The sequence below is a fragment of the Glycine max genome, chromosome 5, assembly GCF_000004515.6.
Source record: "Glycine max cultivar Williams 82 chromosome 5, Glycine_max_v4.0, whole genome shotgun sequence".
In the NCBI taxonomy this organism is placed as follows: domain Eukaryota; kingdom Viridiplantae; phylum Streptophyta; class Magnoliopsida; order Fabales; family Fabaceae; genus Glycine; species Glycine max.
The window spans coordinates 3,156,071-3,181,585 of NC_038241.2; the positions used below are offsets into that span (position 1 = coordinate 3,156,071).

General features: G+C 32.2%; 2 protein-coding genes across 2 annotated transcripts; one reads left to right on the plus strand and one right to left on the minus strand.

The window, feature by feature from the left end:
* Positions 1–3,346: 3,346 nt before the first annotated feature.
* Positions 3,347–15,642, plus strand: SWEET9 (sugar efflux transporter SWEET9). Its single transcript, XM_003525449.4, has 7 exons — positions 3,347–3,749; positions 12,181–12,246; positions 12,432–12,468; positions 12,550–12,766; positions 12,858–13,019; positions 13,500–13,619; positions 15,541–15,642. Exons 1-7 carry the CDS (start codon positions 3,347–3,349, stop codon positions 15,640–15,642), a joined length of 1,107 nt encoding a protein of 368 aa, XP_003525497.2.
* Positions 15,643–16,814: 1,172 nt separating this feature from the next.
* On the minus strand, positions 16,815–23,649 carry LOC100807921 (serine/threonine-protein kinase STY13). Its single transcript, XM_003525287.5, has 6 exons — positions 23,075–23,649; positions 22,435–22,556; positions 18,589–18,785; positions 18,317–18,491; positions 17,494–17,628; positions 16,815–17,374 (listed from the first exon to the last, which is right to left on the minus strand). Exons 1-6 carry the CDS (start codon positions 23,412–23,414, stop codon positions 17,168–17,170), a joined length of 1,176 nt encoding a protein of 391 aa, XP_003525335.1. The 5' UTR covers positions 23,415–23,649; the 3' UTR covers positions 16,815–17,167.
* Positions 23,650–25,515: the final 1,866 nt, after the last annotated feature.

Consider the following 25,515-nt stretch of genomic DNA (forward strand, 5'->3'; position numbering starts at 1 on the left):
TTATAACCAAAAAAAAAAAAACCAAAAAAGTGGCCAAGTGTTCGAAATTAATGGAAAGAGAAATAATTCAAAACCAACTAGGTTTGATGATATATAGATTTGAATGTTGTGTTCATACATTAAGCCAACTTCCTTTAAGATTGTTGTTTCAATTCGAATTGTGAAGTACTGTTTAAGGTTAGTGTACCAACCATATACTTTTTTTTTTAAACGTATGTGATGTGACATGTGATTTGTATTGAAAAAATTGATAGATATAAACATCATCAGTAGCACATATTTATGTATGAATGAAATTGTTAGAATTACTTTTCTTTACATATTAAATTAGACTCAGAGGTATCCTCGCAGTTAGAACTCATCAGTAATAATTCTCTAAAAAAATAGAGTATTAATTAAAGAACAACTTCTTTAATCATAGGTATTGCAAACTTGTGCAAATCCTAATTACTGATGTCCTGTGACTTCTCCCTCCATATGAGAATTTCTACCTCCACAGGAGGACTTTTCTCTCATACTAGGGGGTTTTCTCTCTACATAGTGTGAGATTTCCCTTTCACCTCTTTTTTTTCCCTCACCACTATCCCCACCTCCTCCTTAATTAAAACACCAACTCTATCCCTATCTTTCCCTCCTCCATTATACAACCACCATTTGATCTTTTGACAAAAAGAAAACAGAAAAAGGATTGGAATTAAACTCCTATCATATGCTTAAAGGGCCTAAACTAATAGTCACTTGTGTCATACTTTGTTAGTGAGACTACTAGGTTTTTATTATGGTGCATATTCATTTTTTATTGTATATTTTAATATTAAAAGGGAAGAAACTAGTGGTTCATAGTTTGTCTATTAAATTTATTGTTTAAGGAAATAAATTAGAAAAATCCTAATTTGATAAACTTTACGTGATCTATTTGAATCAAATAAAAATAATATTGAAAGGAAAAATTTAAATGAACAGAAACACAGAAATTATCCATGACAACCAATCAATCGTTTTTTTTTCTGGGTTGAAAGAGTATTGATGGATGAAATATTCTCTCATCCGCGCATTTGTGTTTTGTGCAAAATCTGTATGACACTTTGTTGTGCAAATAGCGATGCAAAAAAAACGTGCATGGTGTGCATGATATGGCATCCTTCTTTTATCGTTTTTTTTATTCTACTTATTGGCTCAAAAAAGTCAGAATTTAAAAACGTGCTTTGGTAGCTAATGAGATATAGGTAGGTTCGTTAAATCAAAGCATAGTTAATTAATTGCAAAATGCATGTATTCATCAAATTTTGTTTTTGTTTTATGTTGCTTTTTATCCATTGTTGTTCGAAAAATTTAGTTTTTAACTGAAATTAATGTCATATATTACTCCATTCTCGAATATAAGAAAAACAATTACTTTAAGCTAATTAAAAAATTTAATCAATAGCATTTAATTATACTATTCTCATTTAAAAAATAAGTATTTTTTTTAAAATTAGTTTTTGTTGAAATTTGACATTAAGATAAAAAAAGAGTCATTGAAAATAAAATTTCAATTAAATAAAAGATATTATAAAAATAATATTATTAAATGAGTTAAAATTAATTGAATTTTTTTATATTTAAATTTAAAAATAAGATTTTTTTTCTTATGTTTGAGACCAAAAGAGTGTGTAATAAGACTTTAGTGGAGTAAGATTTTGACTGTTATTATTGTTGAATGTTGTTACTCGTAATATGGAAGGATCGTGTCGATTGCAACTTTGAAAATAACTAGTTTTCTACTTTCTTTGTAAAAGATGCCAAAGTCAGCGGTAAAAAAATGCCACGGCACGCAGTTTATTTTTGCTTTCATTAAAGGATGATTGAGTAGGAAACAAAAAAAAAAAAAAAAAACTTGCCTTGAACTTGAAGGTTTCATACCTCACAAGATGAAGACTGAAAGCTAAAAGTAAATGAGTAGATTAATGGATTGGATGTGGGGCATATCTGTCCATGCAACGTGATACTTGATTTGTCTTTTAATAGTTTTATTAAATTAATCCTTAACAATTAAATTCTTAAATCTTAACCATTAAACGTGAAATGTTTTTATTTTATTATATTTTTATAATTTTTTACATAGTATTTTTTAGCAAGAATCTTTTCCTTTAAATTATTTAAAATCGGTTTTAAGGAATTATGTTAAGAAAACTAGTTACAGAAATTAAAAGAAGGCAGACTCAAGCAAAGATTACGCGAATCAATAAACCCAAAAGTTCAGATACTATCAACGCTAAAGTCCACATTTTAATATGTAAAGAAGCTTTATATTGATGAATCTTTTTCATTCAATTTTAGTTTTTCAACTTTTCATACTGCATTTTAAGTCTTTTATTATTAGTGATTTCCAACTTTTCATATATACTTGTTCAACATTAGTCTAAAAAAAATATTCACACAAAATCTCTTCATAGTTTACATGAGTTAAATTTCAGTACAATATATATAAAGACTTTGATGTTGAAGTTAGTATTTATAAGAGAAAGTTATGAACATGATTCTTACATGATGGATGTGTATCTAAGATATATGTGATCTATTTATATTATTCTCGTATAAGTTATGATGATGATTGTTGTAACTAAGATCGCGACTAGATGACAAAAAATAAGTTAAAAAATAGAGTCATTACTAAAAAAATACGATGTGTTTTTTAAGATGGTTCTCAAAAACCATCTTAATATATAAGGCGGTAACAATTTTGTAAATAACAAAAGATGTACGACGACAATTTTATAAAAATCGTCTTAGAAATTAAGTGTTTAAAGACGATTTTGTTAAAACTGTTTTAAAAATTAAGTATTTTTAAAGACGATTTTCTTAAAATCTCTTTGAAATTAGTGTCATTCTCACGCACCCTAGCCTTTTCCTCATTATGGCACTCAGTCTTCCCTGGTGTAGTACCAATGTTCACACTTACTTCTCCTTCGAGGGCCTTACCCATTTTCCACTCCCTTATCCTCTTCCTTCTCCTTCCACTCTTTACCACCACCTCACTTTCCCTCTTCCTCCTCGTCATTTAGGTTACACTCCATCAGAACTTCCTCCTAAAACGACCACGTGTTTCACGTCGTAAGAAACACCCCCTCCATCTCCCTTCTCCTCCAAACCCTAACCTCATTCTTCTCTTGTTGTTGAAACCACTTGCATCGTCATTGCTGCCACTACCTTTTTCTTCATGTGCTTCCACTCCTCCGCCGTCGAGTCCAACACCGCCTTCACCGAGGAGGAAGCCAAGAGGCTTCTCGAAGAGCGTCTCAGCACTAACCCATGTGACACCAATGCACTCCATATGCTCATGGAGGTCAAAATCAGAGTGCATAAAATGGAAGAACCATTTAGGGTTTTAGACCATTTGATTGAGCTTGAACCGGAGGAACTGGAGTGGTTGCTCCTGAAGGCAAACATGCACATCTACAACAACAACCACACCAACATGCGCAAACTTTTCGAGGAAATCCTCAAGAAAGACCTACTTCGTGAGGAAGTGTTCCACGGCCTTGTCATGGCGACTTTGCGATCCAACGAGCTCTTGAAAGGGCTATTGAAGAGAGTGGAAGAAGCAAATAAGGTGTGCAAGAAGCAAAAAAGGGATTCCGATGTTAGAGACTTCAGGCTCTTGATTGCGCAAGTTAAAGTCATGAAAGGAGATTTCTCTAAGGCACTTAAGGCTTATCAGGAATTGGTCAAAGATGAGCCTAGGGATTTTAGGCCTTACTTGTGTCAAGGTATTATATATACCATCCTTAGGAAGAAAGATGAAGCTGATAAACAATTCAATAAGTTTTGCAGGCTTGTTCCTAAGGATCGGTACCACCCTTACAAGGAGTATTTTTGAGGACAACATGTTCACCACCAAGTTCTTCCCGTAGAAATTGGAGAAAGAGGGAGCTAGTGCCAGGGATTGAGAAAGGTTATCACAATTGTGATTGTGACAAAGGTCCTAATGAGTTTTTTTTTCGTTTTGTCCCTTTTCCTTATACTGATATATTTGGTTCTGCTTATAATGCTTTCAGAGGGTAATTTAGGTGTTGCCATAGCCTTTACGTGATTATTGGTTTAATAGTTTTTAGTTTTCCCTGTTCTGAATGTTTTTTTTTTTACCTAATTTGCATACATCTATGTTCATGTACCAATAACCGTGTTTACCCATAGTAGGAAGCGACAAAGAGGGTGCTTTATGACTTTGACTAATGTTGTTATTCAGGATAATAGATAGTAGAGGATTGTTAGTCTCGAAGAGTTACTAATGTCATTATTTAGTATAATACATAGTATTAACTTTGAATCTTAATTTGCACTACTACAAACATGATCTTAATTAGCTCTTCGTCTTAGAAAAATATCATCTTAGAATCTTCAATTTTTTTTTTAAAATATTCTAAGACAGTTCTAGGCATCACCATTTGGAGGAAAACTACAGAAAAATCTTTTGGAAAGAAAATGATTTTTGAAATCAGATTTTGAGTTCGGGAGTTAATTATACATAAGAAAAGTGTTAGCATCCTATGTTGCTCATCATGAAGACAAACCTTTAATTAATCAAGTGAACTATTTTTAACTTTTAAAATATTTCTTACCCTGAAATAAAATAACTATGACAAAGAAAAAACATTTTTAACGAAAATCAATTATTATTATTATTATTATTAGAAAAGAGAGTTAATGTTTTATTTTTTGATATTTTATATTTATTAAACTTTAAGATTTCTAAATTGACACAACTCATATATGTCTTAAACTTTAAATCGACAAAGGTGTACACCCAAGCTAATTTTTAGAAACAAATCGATTTATTTTTGTTTAAATTTTTATTTTATAGAAAAGGTGTTAATATTTTTGGAAGAAATCTATGAAAGAGTGAAGGAATTAATTTTAAAAAACAGAATCAACATGTATTCATTAATAAGAAAAACCCTTAAACTATTTACCCTTTTTATTTAAACACAAAAAAATTATTTACTCAGAAATTTAAATCTACGATAATGAAAGAAAAGAATTAAAAAATGAAATTTATTTAAAACTCAAAAGAACCTAGAGATTTTAGAAGGAAAATCTTATAGCAACATATGTACACAGACAAAAGAAATGAGTAAAAAGAAATAAAACAAGATTCATTCACATGGGTTAAGAACTAATTAACTAGGCTTTAGAAAGATAATGGGAATGTGAATGAGTGATATAAGAGTAGAAGTGTATAGCAACACGTTCAAAAAGGTGCCAATGGCAGTGCTTCATTAACATAAGTGCTCAAACATAAGTGATAAATTCATTCTATACCAATAGTTGCACAATGTACTCCTTTTTAGTTAACTAACAACACCAAAATCCAAAGAACCATAAGCTGAAAGCATCTATTATACTAGCCTCAGCAGATACATATCAATTTGAATAACTACAATAATCAACAAAAATTAAACAAAATCCACCACTTAGCAACTCATGAAACAGATCTAAGGTTCAAATTCATTTGGAGGTCATGCTGAACAGTAAAGTCACAACCTTGTTGTGACAGAACAATAATCTATATATGCTATTGTTTGTCATTGAGTTTGCTGCATTGCATACTAATATATACACTCTTCAAAACATCATATTGTCAAACATGTGTAAACTACCTTTGAATTCGTCACATTGACAAGTCAAGTAAAAAAAAAGAAGGGATATAATTAGATGCATTTATCATTTAAAATAGTGAGACCAACACCCTCTAGAGCATCAAAATTATACGGACAAAGTCAAATTTCAAAGTATACATTACTAATCAAACAAATTGAGGAACGTTGTGCATGCACATATGTACTGAGGAACACAAAAAAATGTGAGCCTAGTGATGGGGACCTTTCTTCATTTTTGTTTTTTTATATTCTCTATGATGAAATTCCAAATCTTGATTATGGATTATTCCTATATTACTATATATAAATGAGTTTCCAAGAGAATTAATTAAGAAATTTCATTTTTACATAATAGGTTATGTTGTATTTTACTTTTTTATTTATTTGTCATTTTAAGTTCGTATATTGTCCTTCTTTGGTAAGGTAATTACATATTTAAAGATTCATATATCGTTTGAAGAGCTATTTGTTTAGGGCAATTGTCAAACATGGTGATATGACCTATGTGATGGCCTTATAACTATTGAGCAAGAAAATATAGATAAAAGTAGGGTTCTGGATGCTTAAACGAACACACACTATATGTTAGGGAGACTAGATTACTTGAATTCGAGGACAAGAGACCTCCTGAAGGAAACAATGAAGTAAGGAAAACTCATCTCTGTATTCTCATTCGTTCATTCATCACACACACACATACAGAGCAAAGTACCATAAGCAATACACAATGAAACACTAGATGGATTTTGGAATGGGAGGGTAATGCCAATTTGTAAGCAATGACCCCAACACGTTCAATGATCTGATAAGGCCCATAGTAGCGTTTGACGAGCTTGGTATATGTAGTACCAGAAATCGATAATTGTCGGTAAGGTCGTAGATGAACATAGAACCAATCTCCAACATGTAACATCCCGTTTTTTGTAAAATAAATAAAAATAATTTTATTTAAAAATAAATAGAGTTTTAGAAAAAAAATAATGGTATTTTTTGTAATTAAACAAATGAAGGGGAAATGGTTTTATTAATTAAAATAATAAGTTTTGAAATAAATAAAATAAATATATGTTTTAGAAGATAAAGAGATGTTTTAATGGGTTATTTATTTATTTAAAAGGAGTTAAATAAAGTTCCTTTTTATAAAATAAAAAAATAAAAAAATAAAATAAATAATAGGCTCTGAATATCCTAACTATAAATAGAGACATAATATGTTAGTTTTTACAATTACGATATGTCTCTATGCTCTTTCTTCCTTTCAAATTTGTTCTCTTCTTCTTTTCCTAAAACCTTCTATTTTTCTTCCCAAAAAGGTAATGGACCCCACCTTTGGAACTCATTTTCACACATTCTCACCATTGGGATGCTCGAACTAATTTCTATAAAGAGAGAATTTTCCCTTGCATAGAAACAGTAAAATTGAGGCTCCAATCCCTTTGTCTTCTCTCTAATGCTTGGAAACCCTAGCAGAGCAACCAGAGGAAAAATTTGAGGAATCTTAAGGAACCATTACAGATGCTGCTATCGCTACTGGGCTACACACATGAGCCCGCTCAGAGATAAGGGATGAGTTATTTACGCTTGAGGATTATAATGAATGTATGTAAGGATCCATAGAGAATAAATTTTGGATTATTTTGGATTGTTTTATGATTTTTAATTTTTTTCTTATTCTTTTTATTCACAAATTGACTGCATTTGATGAACCAATTGATGTCCCAATACGAAATTATTGTGAAATTGATATGCTCTTGTGTTGAGTGTGAAACCTAAAAATTGGGTCTTTTCTAATTAGCGTGAATTGATGAAATTAAGTAAGGAGAGATTTACCATAAGAGAGAGTAAGATATTGATTTTGTATTTTTCCCCTTCTCATGCTTTTTAGGGGTTTTTTTATATATAGTTTGGAATTAATATTATAATTTGGAATTAGAATAGGCTTACAGAATGACATTCTCGACCATTGTTTTAGTTTTAATATTTAGTATGAATTTATATATTATTTCATATTGTTATTCTTTAAAATTGGCCAAATTCTATTTGACTATAAGGTTCTTTGAAAGTTTTAGTGAATCCTTGGTGCAATTTTGTTTGATTATATTTCACTTTGTAAATTCATGATTAAAATATTTGTGCATTTAGTTATTTATATATTGTGTGTGTTTATATATGTAATACTATTTGTATATTATGAGTTGTGATTGAAATTGAGTATAAGTGCTAAGTTGAACATGTGTTAATTTGTGAGATACAGGTGAACATGTGATGGTAGATTGTGACATTAGAGAGTGTTAAATTCTAGGCATGATATATGATTGTGAATAAGTGTGTGGTTAATACTTGATGAAGTATTACTTTTGTTTCAAGTTGTGAATTATACAATAACCTGACTGATATTTATCTTAAGAAAAGTGTTTATGCGCGAGGTGTTAAAAGGAAAGTGTAGGGTTCCAAGTTAGGAACCTAAGCTGTTAAATTATAGCGCAATGCACAAGGTGTTAAAAGGAAAGTGTAGGGTTCTAAGTTAGGAACTTGATGTGTTAAATTGTAGCGCAATGCACGAGGTGTTAAAAGGAAAGTGTAGGATTCCAAGTTAAGAACCTGAGGTGTTAAATTGTAACACATTGTGTTAAATGTGTTTGAAAATAAGTGTGAGGTGGTAGATATTGTATAATTCATGAGCAGTATCTACATGCAAAAGTTGTTTTAGGGATTGAAACTGAATCAGGAAGGTGATGCTCTAATGGATTTTTTGGAGTCTAAGCCTTGGGGGTAAATACACTCGGTTTGAGTGTTTCTTTAAGCCTATGTTTATCCCATATGGTTGGAGTATTCTTACAAAATAGAGTGACCCTAACTGGTCTCCTTATGATTTTACTTAGTGAGAGTAACCTGACATACCCATTATGTGGCATGTCTTATTATGTACTCCTAGGCGCCTTGGTGTTGTTTTTCACTAACATGGTACCACATTGCATATCGGATTGAGTTTTAGTGCATCTATTGCATAACGCATGTATAATGATCATTGTGACTTGCTACGTGATGGTGGGTAATGAATTGTATGAGTGTGAGATGTTATGTTGTACTTGAGATTTGTTGTTCTGAACACACGATCAATGTGAATATTTGAAATGTGATTTTGTGATTAAATTTTTGGGACAAGTGATATTACGCAATGAGTGGTAAAATGATGCAAATTGTGCTAAGTTGAGCTTGTTATACTTATACTATATATATGTGTCTTCGTTTATCTCTACCTGTTTAAGAATGTGATAACTCACTTCCCGTGTGTTGTTTGTGTTTGAATCCTGTGATGATCTCGAACCTTGTGTTCGTGGGAGTAAATGATTAGGTGGATTGCTTTAAGGAACCTCGTACTGGAGGACGACGAAACACAATGCTATGATAGGATGTGACATTGGGGAATGAGTTTCTGTTTTAATTGCATGATGTTCCAAACATGTCATTTTACTTTATTTTATTCTGCTACTTAACTTTAGTTCTTTTGTAAACTTGAACGACCTTGTTTTGAGTCAAAAATGTTTTCATACCTTTAATTGATAAGTTTTTAATTTGGTGGTTAACACAAATGTGAACTTTTTACTCACATGAGCTCCTTTATGATTATTGAATAAAAATCATTTTTGTAATTCTGTATTTCCATGTATTTTATTATATAAATATGTATATCTAGGTAAAGGATATCACACAACATCATAAGAGACATCCCTACATTGCTTATCAGCCTATGTCGTCATAGCAATCTGAGCCTTAATGAGCTTCCTATAAATAGCATGCAACATAGTGTGTCGTTCCGAGAGTAGGTGATCAACAACCTCAACGTAAGAGGACCCAAGGAGATAATGAGGAATGAACGGGGGAGGTTTGCCATAGACTATTTGATAAGGTGATTGCCCTGTAACAGAATGCACTACCATGTTGTAGGACTATTCTGCCAATGCTAAAAATTTATCCCACCGAGAAGGATCGGAGTGTACAAAAGCACGGATATATTGTTCGAGTATCTGATTAAGTACTTTCGCTTGTCCATCAAATTCAGGATGATAGGCCGTGCTCATGCGAAGTTAGGTGCCACTGAGTTTGAAAAGTTTGCGCCAAAAGCTTGATATGCCTTTGTATTATATAATAACCAAAAGTTCAATTTTGTTTTCATTTATATCAGATTTTCTAAAAAAAAATATTTATATGTGAAGTGAAAGTTTCTTATAGGTGTGCATTTCTTTAACCTTTGAAGAAGACATGACAGTTTTCATAACAGTAATGCAAAGCATATCAACAAAAATATGAATACAAAGTATAAGCAAATATGAATAGAAAAAAATAATGAATACAAGAGATCACAAGAAAGGACCAAAGAGAATTAAGCTCACATGAGAAAGAGAGAAAAAAATAAAGGATCGAACTTGATACAGGTCGAAACCAAGGAGATCATAGGCATAGGAGCTTCAAAACAACAAAGAAGAATTGAACCAAAGGAGCTTCAAAACCATAGTCAAATGCTTCATATACGAGTTTTATTGTATCTTGACGGTTGATAGACAAAGGGTACGTAAGGCTGTCCGTTAGGTGTTGTTAAAATTTAAAACTTGTAACTAATGCTTCCAACGTACAATTGAATGTTCAAAGGAAAAAAAATTAATATAGCTTGTATTGCTTTGAATTGAACAGACATTTAGGACATATATAATTATTTTGAGTTTGACAGGATGGCAAATTAACAAGTTGATACAACGTTCTATGATTTACCAAAATCCATTTCGGTGGATAAAAAATAAACCAAACTCTTAGTCATGTGCTTTGATCTGTAAAAAAAACTCTCTGCTTTGAAGATTTTTAAAGAAACATACAAGATATGTATATAGTACTAAAAAAACTCGTTAATAAGGAATGTAATCCATATCATTTTAAGTGTTAATATAAATTTTAGTCAAACTCCTCTATCTCATATGATTCTTTTAATTTTTTTTATGGACTTCAGCATGCTTGGAACCAAAACTTTACTCACGTCTTAGAGGATTCGGATTCTCTAACCTTTATTCAATTTATTCAGCAAGACTCATCAAGCTAACATCCTTATGCATCAATCTTGACTCAGATCAAATCCCTTCAATCCAACCATTGGAATGTCAAGTTTCAACACGTTTACCGCGAGGCTAATTTTTGTGCCTATGTCCTTGCAAAGATGGGATCTTATAACATTGACAAAATTAAAGAAAAGGAAAAAGAAATTACTAGTAAAACTGATTATATATACTCAATTTTAGTTTGTGATAATTAATCACGTGCTAATGTTATTATAGGTTAAATAATAAATTTGATATGCTTAATCAGGACTGAATCTTCTTCCTTTTTTTATTAAAGCATCAGAAGATAATTAATAGGTGATTAGTGATATGAACTGAACTCCCTCAGCTCCCCCCATGCCTACGACGTACGTTGTCAACATGTGTGATATCCAGATTATTTTGATGAACTGTGTTCTTTGTTTATGGGTGTTTAAAACTTTAGAGGTAATACATGTTAAGGTTAAATTTGTTTAGGCTTATTCCTATCTTGCCAAAACCTGACTGGACCACATCAACTGGTTGGATCAGCTTGATTGAGAATAGGAAACTATATCTAATTTGGAAAAATCATGTATTAATTGAATTAGTGTAAAACTAATCAATCCGGCCGGTTTAAACTATCTCAGTGAAAAATGACTTTCTTAATTAAAAATACAATTTTACGATCATGAATATTTATATAAATTATATTTATTTAGTTTATAGTGACAATGAATAGTATATTATATATTGTTGAATATAATGTTATGACATTTGATTTGGTTTCATATTTAATTTTGAATAATATATGTTATGAGTTATGATAATTTTCCATTTTTAATATTATAAAGTTACAAAAATTATGTTATTTTTTTAATATAACTTAATAGATTACATAAAAATTACAATAATATTTTTTTAATCACGGTTAAATCATTAATTTTTAAGTCATTATTTTCGAATCAATTCAGTTATCGGTCTAATCTTAAATATCTTTGGTTTAGATATACTATAATTAATACTATTTGACCTATAATTGAGCACATTCTGACTTTAAGTTAATCTCATAATACATACATTGTAACAAAAAAAAAAGTCATTTTTTCCTTGTATATATCCTACGCTACGATCCATTTAAATAATAATGCAAAATCAATCCTTCAATATTCTCAAACCTCGTGATTTTATGTTTGTGGCTAGCTAGGTATACGCCCCAATTTTGTCTGATAGTTGGTTAGGCAGTGAATTGCGTAGAAAGAGAACTTGCTTGTGGCTAAAACTCAAGTTGATAAGTCAGCACTTCAAACCTAGCTAGTTTCTTGCGGTCAGAACACTTCACAACCCACAATTAGTTGAGTGTTGGGATAACTATATTTACCATATTTTTAAGTACAAAAGTAAGAAAACAAACTTATTTGGTAAACAATTTTACTTTACTTTCTCAATTGGTTTTCACCCGTTTCTTTGATCAGTTTCTTCTTCGGATGTTGCAGTCATGGTTGACACTGGAGCAATAAGAACTGTCATTGGAGTAATTGGTTTGTCTAGATAAACCTCATGGCATTTCATGATTTTTTTATTTATATATATAATATTTTTTCATCTAATAGAATCACGAAAAAGAAGAAGGACAAGGAACAATTTAATTAATACAAGATCTAAACTAAGCATTTTCGTTTAAGAATGAAGAGTTTCTAATATACGCACTTTTATTTATTTGCAGGAAATGTCATCTCCTTTTGTTTATTCATGTCTCCCGTGTAAATATCTCTCTCTTTCCTTTCTTAATGGATGGACAAATTAGCAGTAAAATTAAAATGACAAATATTTGTAATTTGCAGACCTACATTTATATCAATATGGAAGTCAAAATCAGTGCAAAATTTCAAGCCAGATCCTTATATTGCAACTATACTCAATTGTGGAATGTGGTCAATCTATGGAATGCCCTTCGTAACTGAAGATAACACTCTTGTCGTCACAATAAATGGTTTTGGCTTCTTCCTTGAGATCTTCTACGCTCTCATCTTCTTTGTATATTCAACCTGGAGCAAGCGGGTGAGAAACAACCGCTCATGCCAAAGCCTCTTTCTTTCTTTATCCTTTAACTTAATCTAATTGTTCTTTTTCCTAATTTAACCAATTTCAGAGGAAGATCATCCTAATCTTCCTGGGTGAACTCGTCTTCCTTGCGGTAGTGATATTTCTAATCATGACCTTTCTTCACTCTGCCAAGCAAAGAAAGGTGATTGTTGGGCCTATATGCATAGTCTTCAACATCCTTATGTACTTTGCACCCTTAACTGTCATGGTACGTGTATTTAAATTTCTCTGTTATATACTAATAATAAACTTAATTGCACTTTTGTTCCTTAGGTATAATAATTGTTTGGGTTTTGTCTCCAGCTTCTAAATTGTGCAAATTGACTTATCTAAATATATATTATAATTTGTGATTTTTATTTTTTCCATTAGTTTTCCATTAAATATATAAATGTTTTTAGTGACGTAATTAAGTCACAATACCATATTTGTTGGACAATACATCATTGGTACCCTATGTTTAGTATTACATAAGTAAAATCTGATAAATATATGTAACAAAAGATTAATGGAGAAATCAAAGCTGCATAATTACAATGTGTTCATGCAATTAGAACCGACCAAAATTGTATAATTATGTGTTTTTGATTTTATTTTCAGTTTATATAATAATATATAGTTACTTTTCCTACCTATCTGTTTTTTTTTCTTTCTCATTTTTAATTTTAACCCCCACAAAAATGAGCAGCGACAAGTAATTCGAACAAAGAGTGTGAAGTACATGCCTTTCTTACTTTCGTTCGCCAACTTTGCCAATGGAGTTATCTGGACGACCTATGCCTTACTTAAGTGGGATCCATTCATCGTGGTAATTATTATTATTGTTCTTGTATTTTTTTTTTACAGAATTATTATTGTTCTTGTTATCAGTTATTACTTATTACTAAATTTATTATAAAATAGCACCCCCATCCCCCAAAAAACAATCTAAAAAAATTAACATTTTTAAGAAAGGATTTATATCCCAAATATGTAACAAATAATAATTTTGTTTAGATTAATATATGCATATAAATTTTATGTCAATAAATTAGTTAGATAATAATTTATGTGAATAAGTGATTGTATCAACTTTAGTACAGTTAATTTAGGGTTTATGGATTAATTGTTGTATTCGGGATAAAATGGGTTTGAACTCCTTCATCCAATTTCTTTCCCAAATTCCTCTTCACTCCACCCCAATATTTGCGCCATTAGTTCATTACCTATGTTGCAAGCATGCAGATAGGATACCAATAAATTATATGGGATAAGAGATTCTTTTAGAAAATCTAGCATACGAAACATCAATATAAAGTGCAAAAAATATAAGAGAATAAAATTATATATATATATATATATATATATATGAACATGACCTAATTATAAAAATATAAAAAAAATACAAATAAGCATAACTTATAACATAAAAATTAAAATGTTAAATTCTTTAACATAACAAAAAAATCTCCAAAAAAAACTATAATAGGTAAATTGTTCAACATTCAACATTATAAAATTTAAATATCACTATAATATCACACTTTAACAGTTTTAATCTCATTATTTTTTCTATCTATTGTCAATGAAAAAAACCCTTAATCTTTTTTTTTTGGTAGTGTAAGCAAAACAAAGACTCCAAATTACTTGTAGTTACAGGCATTGATCAGTTTCCCATTAACAGCGGCCTTGTATTTTGCCTACCCTGGACTGTTACCAGCTGCATAGTTTTGGAGCATATTATCACAACAAAAAAAAATTAATTAAACGCTTGAGAGGAACAGTGGAGAGAAGCATTCAGCAAAAAAAGATAAAAATAGAGAGAAGCAATGCAACACAAGAATTTGCTGGCATGTTGTCCTTTGATGTTCTGTGTTAATGACCAGAAAATAGAGATAATGAAGTGAGAGGTTTTTGAGAATTGGAGACAGGAGGAACAAAGAAATCGTTTTTCAAGAATCAAGTGTCACGTGACCTAAGTAAATAAATCTAAGTCTTTAAATTTAAATAAAAATAAAGGATCCAAATTAAGAGTAATATTTTAAATTTTCTCTTAGAGTAAGTAGATCTTTATAATCCTTCATCTTTTTTGTTTTTTGTAAGCAAAACAAACAAAGAAGAAAAAAAATTACACCCTTAGGTCTGGGACACTTAGAGCATCAGCTGAACCAATATCACCATAGAAAGCAAGGATTCAAGACCCATTCGCGTTACGAAGCAGCCCACCAAAATCCGCAGGCTAGCTTATTACCATGACAGCTTCCATGCACATGCAACGCTATCTGATTACCAGAAGCTTTAATACACAAGATCCATCTAATTGTAGTTCTTAAAAAGAAAAGAGTGATAACTTAAAAAATGTCAGCTCCTTTAAATAAACCACATCCATCTACACCAGTGTCTTAGATTTTCCCCGTATATCCTCGTTGTAACTCTTAGTTACTCTTACTTGAGAGGAGACAAATATTTGTATGAATAAAAATGGTTACAGATCTCACAACTTGAAAAAAAGATCAAAGTATAAGCATGCAAGAACAACTTGAAAAAATTAGTTAGTCCATAATTCACTTTTTAAGAAAAATACAACATTTTTTGTTCGTTGGACCAAAAGTATGTTTCCATACACACACAAACACAAACACTAATTGCATATATCTAAAATTAAGTATTCATTATTTTTTATTGTGAAAAATGAATGATTTTAGATAACCATGATTCTTAACTAATTAACTAAATTTTTTAAATGGTAGATTCCCAATGGCATTGGAACAGTATCCGGGTTGGTGCAGCTGATCCTCTATGCCATGTACTACAGAACAACCAAATGGGATGAAGAAATCGATTCCGTATGAATACCATGATTTCTGCTTAATTGGAATATTGAGAGAATGAAAGATGGAAAGTTAAAGGAAAAAGAAGCTGTCAACAACACCGCCCCTTCAAAGAATAATTTATTTTTGTACTTTTGAAATCATAGCATTGATGAAATCGTTACAGTCGTTAATTGTTGTATTGTTGTTGGCCTTAATTTTTTTTATAGGCAATGTTAATTTGTTAGAATGTTATGACTTTAATGATCAATGAATATGTCCATTTGAGCTCGTCAACATTTTTTCAAGTATGATACGATAAGCAGCGGGTCATGACAGCAGAGGACAATGACATATACTTAGTCAGTTATTAGCTGCTACTTACTCAACATTTTAATTATATACTTATATATTCTTTAATGTTATCACAAACAACTGGGTGATTCAAGTGTTATATATCTGTTTTTTTCTTAAGTAAAGCATCGAGTTCCAGCTGTGAGAAAAAAAAATCCTTTTAAAAATTTAATTCTATCGTTTAGCTCGAATAAATAAAACCCAAAATCGTTCTACCAATGCTAGGAAGATTAATGTCTTGAGTACTTTTCTCCAATACAAGTCATTTAAAATTGTTCAATCCTATGAATTTATTTTTTAACCTTATATCCATATATAGTAGTGCTTACGGCACATAAGATTCGTATGGTTTCGTATAATATTATTTAGTACTTGATATCATTTTCCGTCCATATAATTACAAGAGTCATCTCAGTTTACTGTTTTCAAATATTTGTACAAGAAACACCGAAATCTTACGACTAGTGTGTACTAAATGTAAAGTCAGTGGTGTTGACGAAGGACCAAGTTTGATGGAAACTAGAAAACTCTGGTCTTGAAAATTATTGAGTACAAGTGGCACACCAACTTATTTTGGACGACTAGTTGAAAAATAATACTAGTTTTTTTATTCGTGCAAAAACTCGTTTTGTCCATGCAGAAACTAATTTTGCTTGGGCGAAAACTAATTTTTTTTTTTTTGCATATTGTTAGCTGATAAGTATACAAGGCCTAAAAAGTGTCATTAATGTGTTAGAGAACAAAAGAGTGCAAAGGTTCTTTTGAGTTATGAAAGTTTGTTACGAGAGAACTTGTAATTAAGCGACCAAAGAGGTTTTATTTCCCATTCAATAAAAAGCTTGTATTGTTTACATAGCAAATGGATCCAACTTAATCACATCAATTATGATTGCGAGTATGCAATAGTATAATGAAGATCCTGCATGTTACAAGTCCAATCTGGCAACATTGCCACCAAGCTGAAAGTAATACCCATACCCACATAACCCAAACCAATGTGGGGGAAAAAAAAGGTAAAAGAAAATCAGAGGTACAGTTTTACACACCCACCAACATATTGACATGTCACCAGCTCCTCCTAACTGTACCCCCTACTGTGTATTTGTCTCATCTAGTATCCAAATGCTGCTTTCTCACTATAGGTACAAATTGATTCTTCAAATAGTGAAAAATCATTATAACCAAATTGTTTGCTGGGCTAACAAATAAAACATCAAGGCCCTCTATGCTTGCGGAAGCAGAAACAACCCTGCTGCTGATCAAGAGGGATCATACCTCCACCTTTGGATGTGTCAATGGCCTCCAGCATGGAAACTACCTCATCCATCTCCGGCCGCTTATCGGGACTGGCATCCCAGCACTTCTTCATTACATTTGCCAGAGAACTCGGGCAACATCTTGGTACTTCTGGTCTTAAGTTCTGAAATTCCAACAGAACATAATAATGTTATCAAGATGGATTCACAGACACTGAATCCACAGTGATAAACATGCACTGCTCAAGCGAGAAAACCAATCAAAACAGAGAAGAAAATATACCTGGCGAACAACAGCTGAAGTGATTTCTGAGAAACTTAGGTCAGGATATGGCATGTCACAACAATATATTTCCCATAAACAGATGCCAAAACTGTACACATCACATTTCCTGTTATAGGGGTTGCCATTTAAAACCTGAAAACCAACCCCGTTGGGAAAATAAAACATAAATAGTCAATTACGAGGGGCTTTCACTTTTTGATCAAATAAAATACTTTCATCTCATCTTTTTCTTTTCTTATTCACAGTTTCACACACTATATGCTATCACATGAAGGTAATCATTTACCCTTGTTCCGGAATAGGGTTTCTCCTAGGATTAGTGATCTCCTACTCTACAGCATAAAAGTGTATTCTGCTCTTGCTCTTAGGTGAGGCATGATTTATATAGAGCTCTCTAATTATGGTAAGATAATATTACATCCTATCTCCATAAATCACGGATTATATCTTATCTCCATAAATAATGGAGATAAGATATAATTCGGGTAAGATATGTTTGTATATGATTAAGATATATTTAGTAAATGACAAGATCTGGCGATAAGCGGTCTATTCATGATGATCGGTCCAATACCTAGGGAGTTAGATCGGCCCAATGGAGACCGGACAGTACAACCCTCATTGAACAGCTCTAAGAATGAGATGGAGATTGAAGACACTTATCCTCGCTTAGAGGAAATATTGGGCTGGATACACTAATTCCCCATCAAATGAAATCTACGTGTACACTGCATGCCTTTGCACTAAGGCTACCACTGTCACACAAACTGGTACAATAATTTCTAATTTATACAGGATTTTACAGGTAATGACTACACACCTCTGGAGCCATATAACCAAGAGTACCAGTCTCCCCAGTCATATCATTAGGATTTGATGCCTCAACACGTGCAACCCCAAAATCAGCAATTTTAACTGTGCGTGTCTTATCCAATAGCATGTTCTCTGTCTTTACATCTCTATGGACAATCTTCTGGGAGTGAAGATAACTCAGCCTGTAAAACCAAGTGAATTCAAGTTGAGTAGTTACGCAGACAAATTACGATAATTATTGCTCCCAAACTGCTAATCCACAATTAGAAAAGAAAATACCCTCTTGCAAGATCAAGTGCCAGCTGGATGACAACTTTAAAAGCTAACTTCCTCCTCCTGTTCTTAATTAGATATTGTTTCAAATTGCCTCCAGCAAGATACTCAACAACAACACAACAGACATTGCTTGGCATGCCAATTAGACCATTATCAGTTTGTATCTGCAATTCTGAAGACCCCATTGTTGCCCCTATAAACTAAACATGGAAAATGTAAATGGTGAAAAAATCTAGGGTAGAAAAATGTTTGCAGAAAAGTGCATAATACCCTTTGGAAAGAGAAAACAAATTAACTGCAAATATCACAAGATTGAACAGGAAAGAGAAAATGTCATGAAGAAAAGTAGCAAAACAGGAAATAGGGGCAAGATGACTATAATTATTCTACACATCTACATGCATCTTTTGTACCAGAAAATATTAGGACAAATTGACAGAGACCAGAGCAGGACACCCCAACACACCAAATGAATGGACTTAAATTTAATAAAGATACAGGATATCTCAAAAAAAATACCATGGGTTAAATGGGAAAGGGAATGCGTATCAAAGGAAGCGGGGGGGGGGGGTGTTCTTGGGATTAGGAACATGAAAGAGTTCTACCACACTGTTAGGCAAGTGGAGGTGGAGGATGCTCTCCGACAAGGAGAGTCGGAGAGCTTGTGGTGTAAAATTCTAAGATCAAAATATGGGGAAGGTAAGGGGTAATGGACAAAACACTAGTGTATGGCATCATAAGTGGGTATGTGAGGGTACTCTAGTGGAGAAGTATCAAAAAGAGAGCAAGATACAGGCGTGTGGTGGGTGGAGGGATGGGGTATGGTCATGGCAGAATTGGTTGGAGTGGGAAAAACTGATGGTAGAAAAGTTGATGGAGGAGGTGAGTAGTTTTCGGTTAGTTGAACAGGGTCGGTCTGGATTCTTGGCATTGAAATACCTGCACCTCAGGTGAGTACAGTGTCAAGAACGCATATCATTTGTTAATTTCCTATCATGCAGGGATGGAGTATGGGGAGGAGTTCTTGCAATTATGACAAGTTCCGGTACCATCACACGTGCAGGCTTTTGTTTGGCATCAATTGCTTGATTGGTTACCAACAAAAAACAACAAAATACTATTGGATGAGGAGGATTTGAGATGCCCGTTCTGCAATGCATGCAAGGAGAATGCCAATCATTTGTTGTTCCTATGCAGGTTCTCGACAAATATTTGGAACAAGTGCTACAATTGGCAGGGAGTGGAGATGGTACAGCACAGCGATCCTCGGAAGCGCTTTGTTCAACACCATATGGGAAGCTTCTTGAAGAAACCAGCAAACTTGGCTTCGGCAGTATGGTGCGAAACAACATGGGTCCTATGGCAGCACCAAAATGGGATTATCTTTCACAATGAGAGCCTTGATGTGGACAGAGTTTGGGACTTGATTGTTAGCAAATCATGGGCTCAGTCAACAAGTAAAATCAATACTTTATCACACTCATGGCATGCATTGGCAACTCTGCCACGAGTATGTATTTTGGGGTAAGCAACTAGTGGGGGCTTCGCTTTCACGGATTGGGTCAAAGAAATTATCAGTATACAAACATTCACACTTCAAATGCTATTCATAGGGGAGCAACATGGATACTGGTTTGACAGGGGGGACATATAGTATTATTGTAACGCTTGTTGGGGGAAGGGATTGGGGGCAGATAGGATTTCTTCTCCCTTTTTGCAGGGGTCTCAGGATGTTCATTTGATTATTTCACATTTATGAGCACACCTGCATATTAATGTTGCATAACCACTTGCTGACCCTTTCCTTATCTTCTGTTTGACTTTTTTGTATTTTGGGTACATCTAGTATCTCTATTAATATCATTCTTTTTTTGGCTGATAAAAAAAAAAAAAACAGGATATCTCAGAAAAAGATTGATGTTAGAATGTGAATTTTTTTTCCAAAAAACAGATCCACCATAAACAATAGAAACCTGAAGTCTAGAAGCTTTAATTGTATGTAAATTTCAAAAAATGCTAGCAAGCAGGTTTATTTATTTACAAGCTTTGTTCAACAGAACCAGGGATGCTGAACCAAATGGAAAAAGCTTATTCACATTTTTTTCACCCTGCAATGTGAAAGACTAGTTCAAGTTCAGAACACTCTGAATTTGTGATAAATAATGCATAAAATGACCACATATCAACACCGACTTCTTTCTATGTGAAGACGTCAGTGTTCATTTTTAGATCAATGAAACAGATTAACAAGTTAAAAATTAGAGTCCTATCCTTCTATTGGAAAGGTCGAAGTTAAGTTACTGTTCTATAATCAACTCAAAAGAATAGGCTATAGTCAACAGAGATCTCATCAAAACTGATTTATTTAAAAAATGAAAGAAATAAACACCAAATAAGTTAAAATATATTCAACAACAGATTATCTGAAAACTCTTTAATTCAAGCACTATATCCTTTTAATAAGGATAGTATACGCAACTAAGCCACAAGTTAATGCAATGGTGCTTCTGTGAAGATTATCTACCAGCAGTCTCAGATTAATCTATTCCAACATACATATCACAACAATCTCAGATTATGAACAAGGAAACAATAAGAGAGGAAAACAAATATATGACAGTTAAGCTCATATGTTGTGAATAAACTTCAATATTATAAGATTCATATATTTTTAGTTCCATAAAATACTTGTATTTCTCATATTTCAGTATTTGGCCAATAAAGATTTCTAGAATACCATTAAGGTAAGCGAACTGCAAACCTTATGCTTTTAAAACCAGTGTTATCAATTGCAGATTACAGAAAATGGTGGAAAGCCAATAATTCGCAATATCAGATAGCGGATAGCATCGTGGCCAAATAGCAGAAGTCACATAATGGTTGAAATATATGATATATATCAATTATATATGAATAAAAAAGAAAGTTGTATGCAAATAAAAACAAAATGAATAAGAATTGGCATAATATTAACTCAAAAGTCCAATTGGCAGGAAACTTGACAGAGATAACAAGAGGATGCAGCACGCATGCTGCAACCACAACACCTATAGCAGCCACAATAGTGGACCAGAGTTGCAATCGCGGATCCAGGGAATTTCGCAATGCAATAGCACTATAGCGCCACTATTGCGGCTATTTAACAACACTGCTTAAAACAATGTGCATGAAATTTTTTAAACAACAATAATAATGGCCATCATCTGCAAAAAAGAAATCCCTTCCACAATTGCAAGAAAATTCAAGTTGAATGTAAGTGAAAGAAGAACATACAAGGAAGGTGGTACAGTGGGGATGATTTAGTTAAGAAGGAAATTCCTGAAATCTGAAACCGACAAAACTTGATATCCTTGAGAATTAAAGATTTAACAAAAGACCTAATCACTTGAACCCTTAGGAAGATATATAGCGTGTTTGAATACACATTAGTTTTACGTTGAACATAAAAGCTTCATTTTCCCCCTCTCATGTTTGGTCATGTTTGGTGCAAAGGAAAGCGTGAAATGCCATTGATGGAGGTTCAAACGCTTAAACAAATAAGCACATAATTAACTCATTATATACAAGTATGCAACAACAAAGAAAGTCTAAAACTGAAAGCAGATATGCATAGACATAATATGCAAAGGCATACTTATGAAGGAGGACTGATTTGCATTCTATTGAAAATGATACTCTCAGCTGATAACATAAGTTCATAAGACTTCAGATCGAAGAAAGTTCTATGTTTAGATGGATCCCTCCACCCAAATAAACACAATTATATCAGCATACACAACATTGAAACCACAAGCTCAACAAATTAAAATTACAATAACACAAATTGATGTTGAAGAAATTGAAATTAACCTTTGTGACATTGGGGTGATCAAGTTTATGCCAAACAGCAACTTCCTGGGTAAACGCTGCCCTCAGGGAGGCAATTTCTGCTTCTGTCCTTTGACCTTCTTCCCCCCAGTCCAACAATTTCACTGAGCATTAAGTAATCACAATAACTGTGATCAGTTAAATGCAGAAAAGGAAACCACTATCTCTACCCAAAGAATAAATAATCAATGAAGCAAAAACACTGTACTATTAATTATATTCACCACACCGTAAGACCAAAACCACAACGGGGGATCTCATGAATTTTAAGACACTAAAAGCATCATCCAAAATTTTTACTGTTATTTCCACAAACTCAACCTCACACTAAATCCTAGTAAAAGTCAACTCTTCACAAGAAAATCCAGAGGAGCAAGGGAATTAACTAATTGGAGGAATTTAATTCAAGTAATAACTTTGCTGAAGAAATTAAATGGTTAACCCACCGATTGAAAAAAAAAATTAAGAAAGATAACTAAAAAAACATTTTTAAACAAACCCTCATACTTTAACTTCGGTGGATAGAGGAATTATGCATCTAAATCTGATAAGCAAACAATTGATCCCAAAAATTCAATTTTTTTTATAAAAAAAACACGCCAAAAAAGGAGATAAAACTGACCAGCAACATCTTGGGTATCATAGACACCACGATGGACAGTGCCAAAAGTACCACGAGCTATAACAGTTTTGATGATGAGTTTAGAAGGATCAATCTCCCAATCCTGCTTTTTCTTCTTGAAGTTAACCCTAGCAGCAGAAGAAGCATGTGAGAATTTGGGAGAAGCAGTGGCACTGGTGGTGTGAACATGAAGATGAACATGATCAGCATCTTCTTCCCCTTCAGAGCGCTTTTTCTTTTCTATGGTCAACACCTTGCTGAGGTGCCTCTCCAACTGTTCATCTATGCTCTTCAGATCAATCTGATCCGCTCTCACAAACCCATCACTGCTTTCCTTCATCTTCCTCTATGCCTCTCACAGAATTTTTTAAGAAAAAACACAGACAGAGAGAGGGAAAGGGAAAGAGAGAAAATTTATGGTCGTTCGTAGATGATGAAGATGTTTCAGTTGGTGTTGCTGTGTTGCTTGTTGTTGTTCATCATCTTCTTCTTCCTCTTCCTCTTTCTCTTATCCATGTGGCCACATGGAATTGCCTGCTCATAACGTGTCCCCCTGACCCACTTACATCTCTCTTCTCTTTCCCTTTCCATATTTTATTTATTTATTATTATGTATTTTTCTCTTTGTTGGCCGTATATAGTATATACTATATATCATATAGTACACGTTTATGGAAGAAAAAAAATGTAATTAGGGTCTGAAAACTGAAAAGGAAAAAAAAAAAAGAGTGTACAAATAAAAATAGTAAAATAACTAACTTTCATCGTGCAGTTATCAATGAATAATATAAAAAATTAAAAATAATAATGTTATTTTAAGTATAATTTTGATAATATAAAAATAATAATGTTATTTTAAGTATAACTATGTATAAATTATACAATTAAATATTTTAAAATTATAAATTAAGGAAATATTTGTTTTTGGTCAAATTTTAAAATTTAAACATTTTGTTTTCATTTTAAGAAATATATTAGTTTTGGTCTCGCAAATTAAATTTGACCGGAAGAAAATGACACATTATTCACTACCACGGATGATAATAATGTTATATGAATTTAGATGCGTCCTAAACTCCTAATAGTTTCATATCATATGTTTAAGAGAAATTAAAACTGAACTTTTACATATTTAAATAAATTAAAAATATATTTTTTGTATTATTTGTCTGACATTATCAAAATAAAATTGAGCTACAAATTGTTTCACATTGTCCTAATACGAAATTAACATTGAAGGTAAATAAAGTATACAACAAAATTAATAACAATGTAGTAACTCTGCCGTCGCATGACGCAATAAATTGACATTTTTACCCATTTTCTAAAAAAATGCGTTTAATTTATGGAATTTTCCTATTTTGAAATACTAGGAATATTTTAACCTTAATTTTACTTAAATGTCATCCATTAATAATAATAATAAATTAAAAGTTACATCGTAAATGTTGTCATGTTTTTGGAAGAAGCATTATCATTGGCCTTGCCATGCTTTTCAGTCGTCACCCACCTTTGGTAGGAGATGTATTATCACCGGCATTGAATATGACGACTAGCTTTGTACGTGTCTAAATCACCAATGAATTTTATTGAAAAAACAAAAGCAAAACTCTTATTCTCTTCATCATCGATTGAAAAAAATATGATGGATTGTTTGAACAGAAAATTAACCAGTTGACCTAATCCTACGAGATTAATTAAATGCAGAGTTGCCAATTGTGCTTGCAACATACAAAATTCCAAAACGATGTTATTCATATTTAAATTTCTTATAACACTTTCAATGATATTATTTTCATATTAAAAAAAGTGAAAGAGAAAAGGATAAAATAAAAAAAATAGAAGTAAAATAGATCGAGTGAAATAGAAGGTTGTCTAAATTAATAGAATATACAGTAAACAAATGAAAAACAAAATCCTTTTACTTATTTGAATGAGATGAACAGTGAATGAAAATAAATAACTAAATTGTATAAATTAAAAAATACTTTTATACTATTTAAAAATAAAATGTAACTAAAAAATTGTATATTTTATTATACTATTTTTCTTAACACAATTGTTATTTGTTTATTTTATGTTAAAAACTATTTAATTGTTTAGAAAACTAAAACAAAAACAACCCCTTCCTACGTACTAAGGGAGGAGTCCTTTTGGGTAGGTCTAGCAAAAAAAATAAAAAACTCTCATCTCAAACAAAATAGTGAAAAATTGATTTTTTTTTATGATTTCTCTATTTTCATTAAACCAAAGAAAGGATAAAAAAAAAAAAATCTAACAACACTTGGTTGTGGGTTCAATCCCCATAGACAGTGCCAATATTCAATGGAAGAATCTAAAATACATTTCTGCCGCAAAGATGTGATGTAAATCTCAATTTTAGACAACAAAACATGATATTAGGTAGCATACTTGCAAGCACTCCAATGATCGAGAAGTCG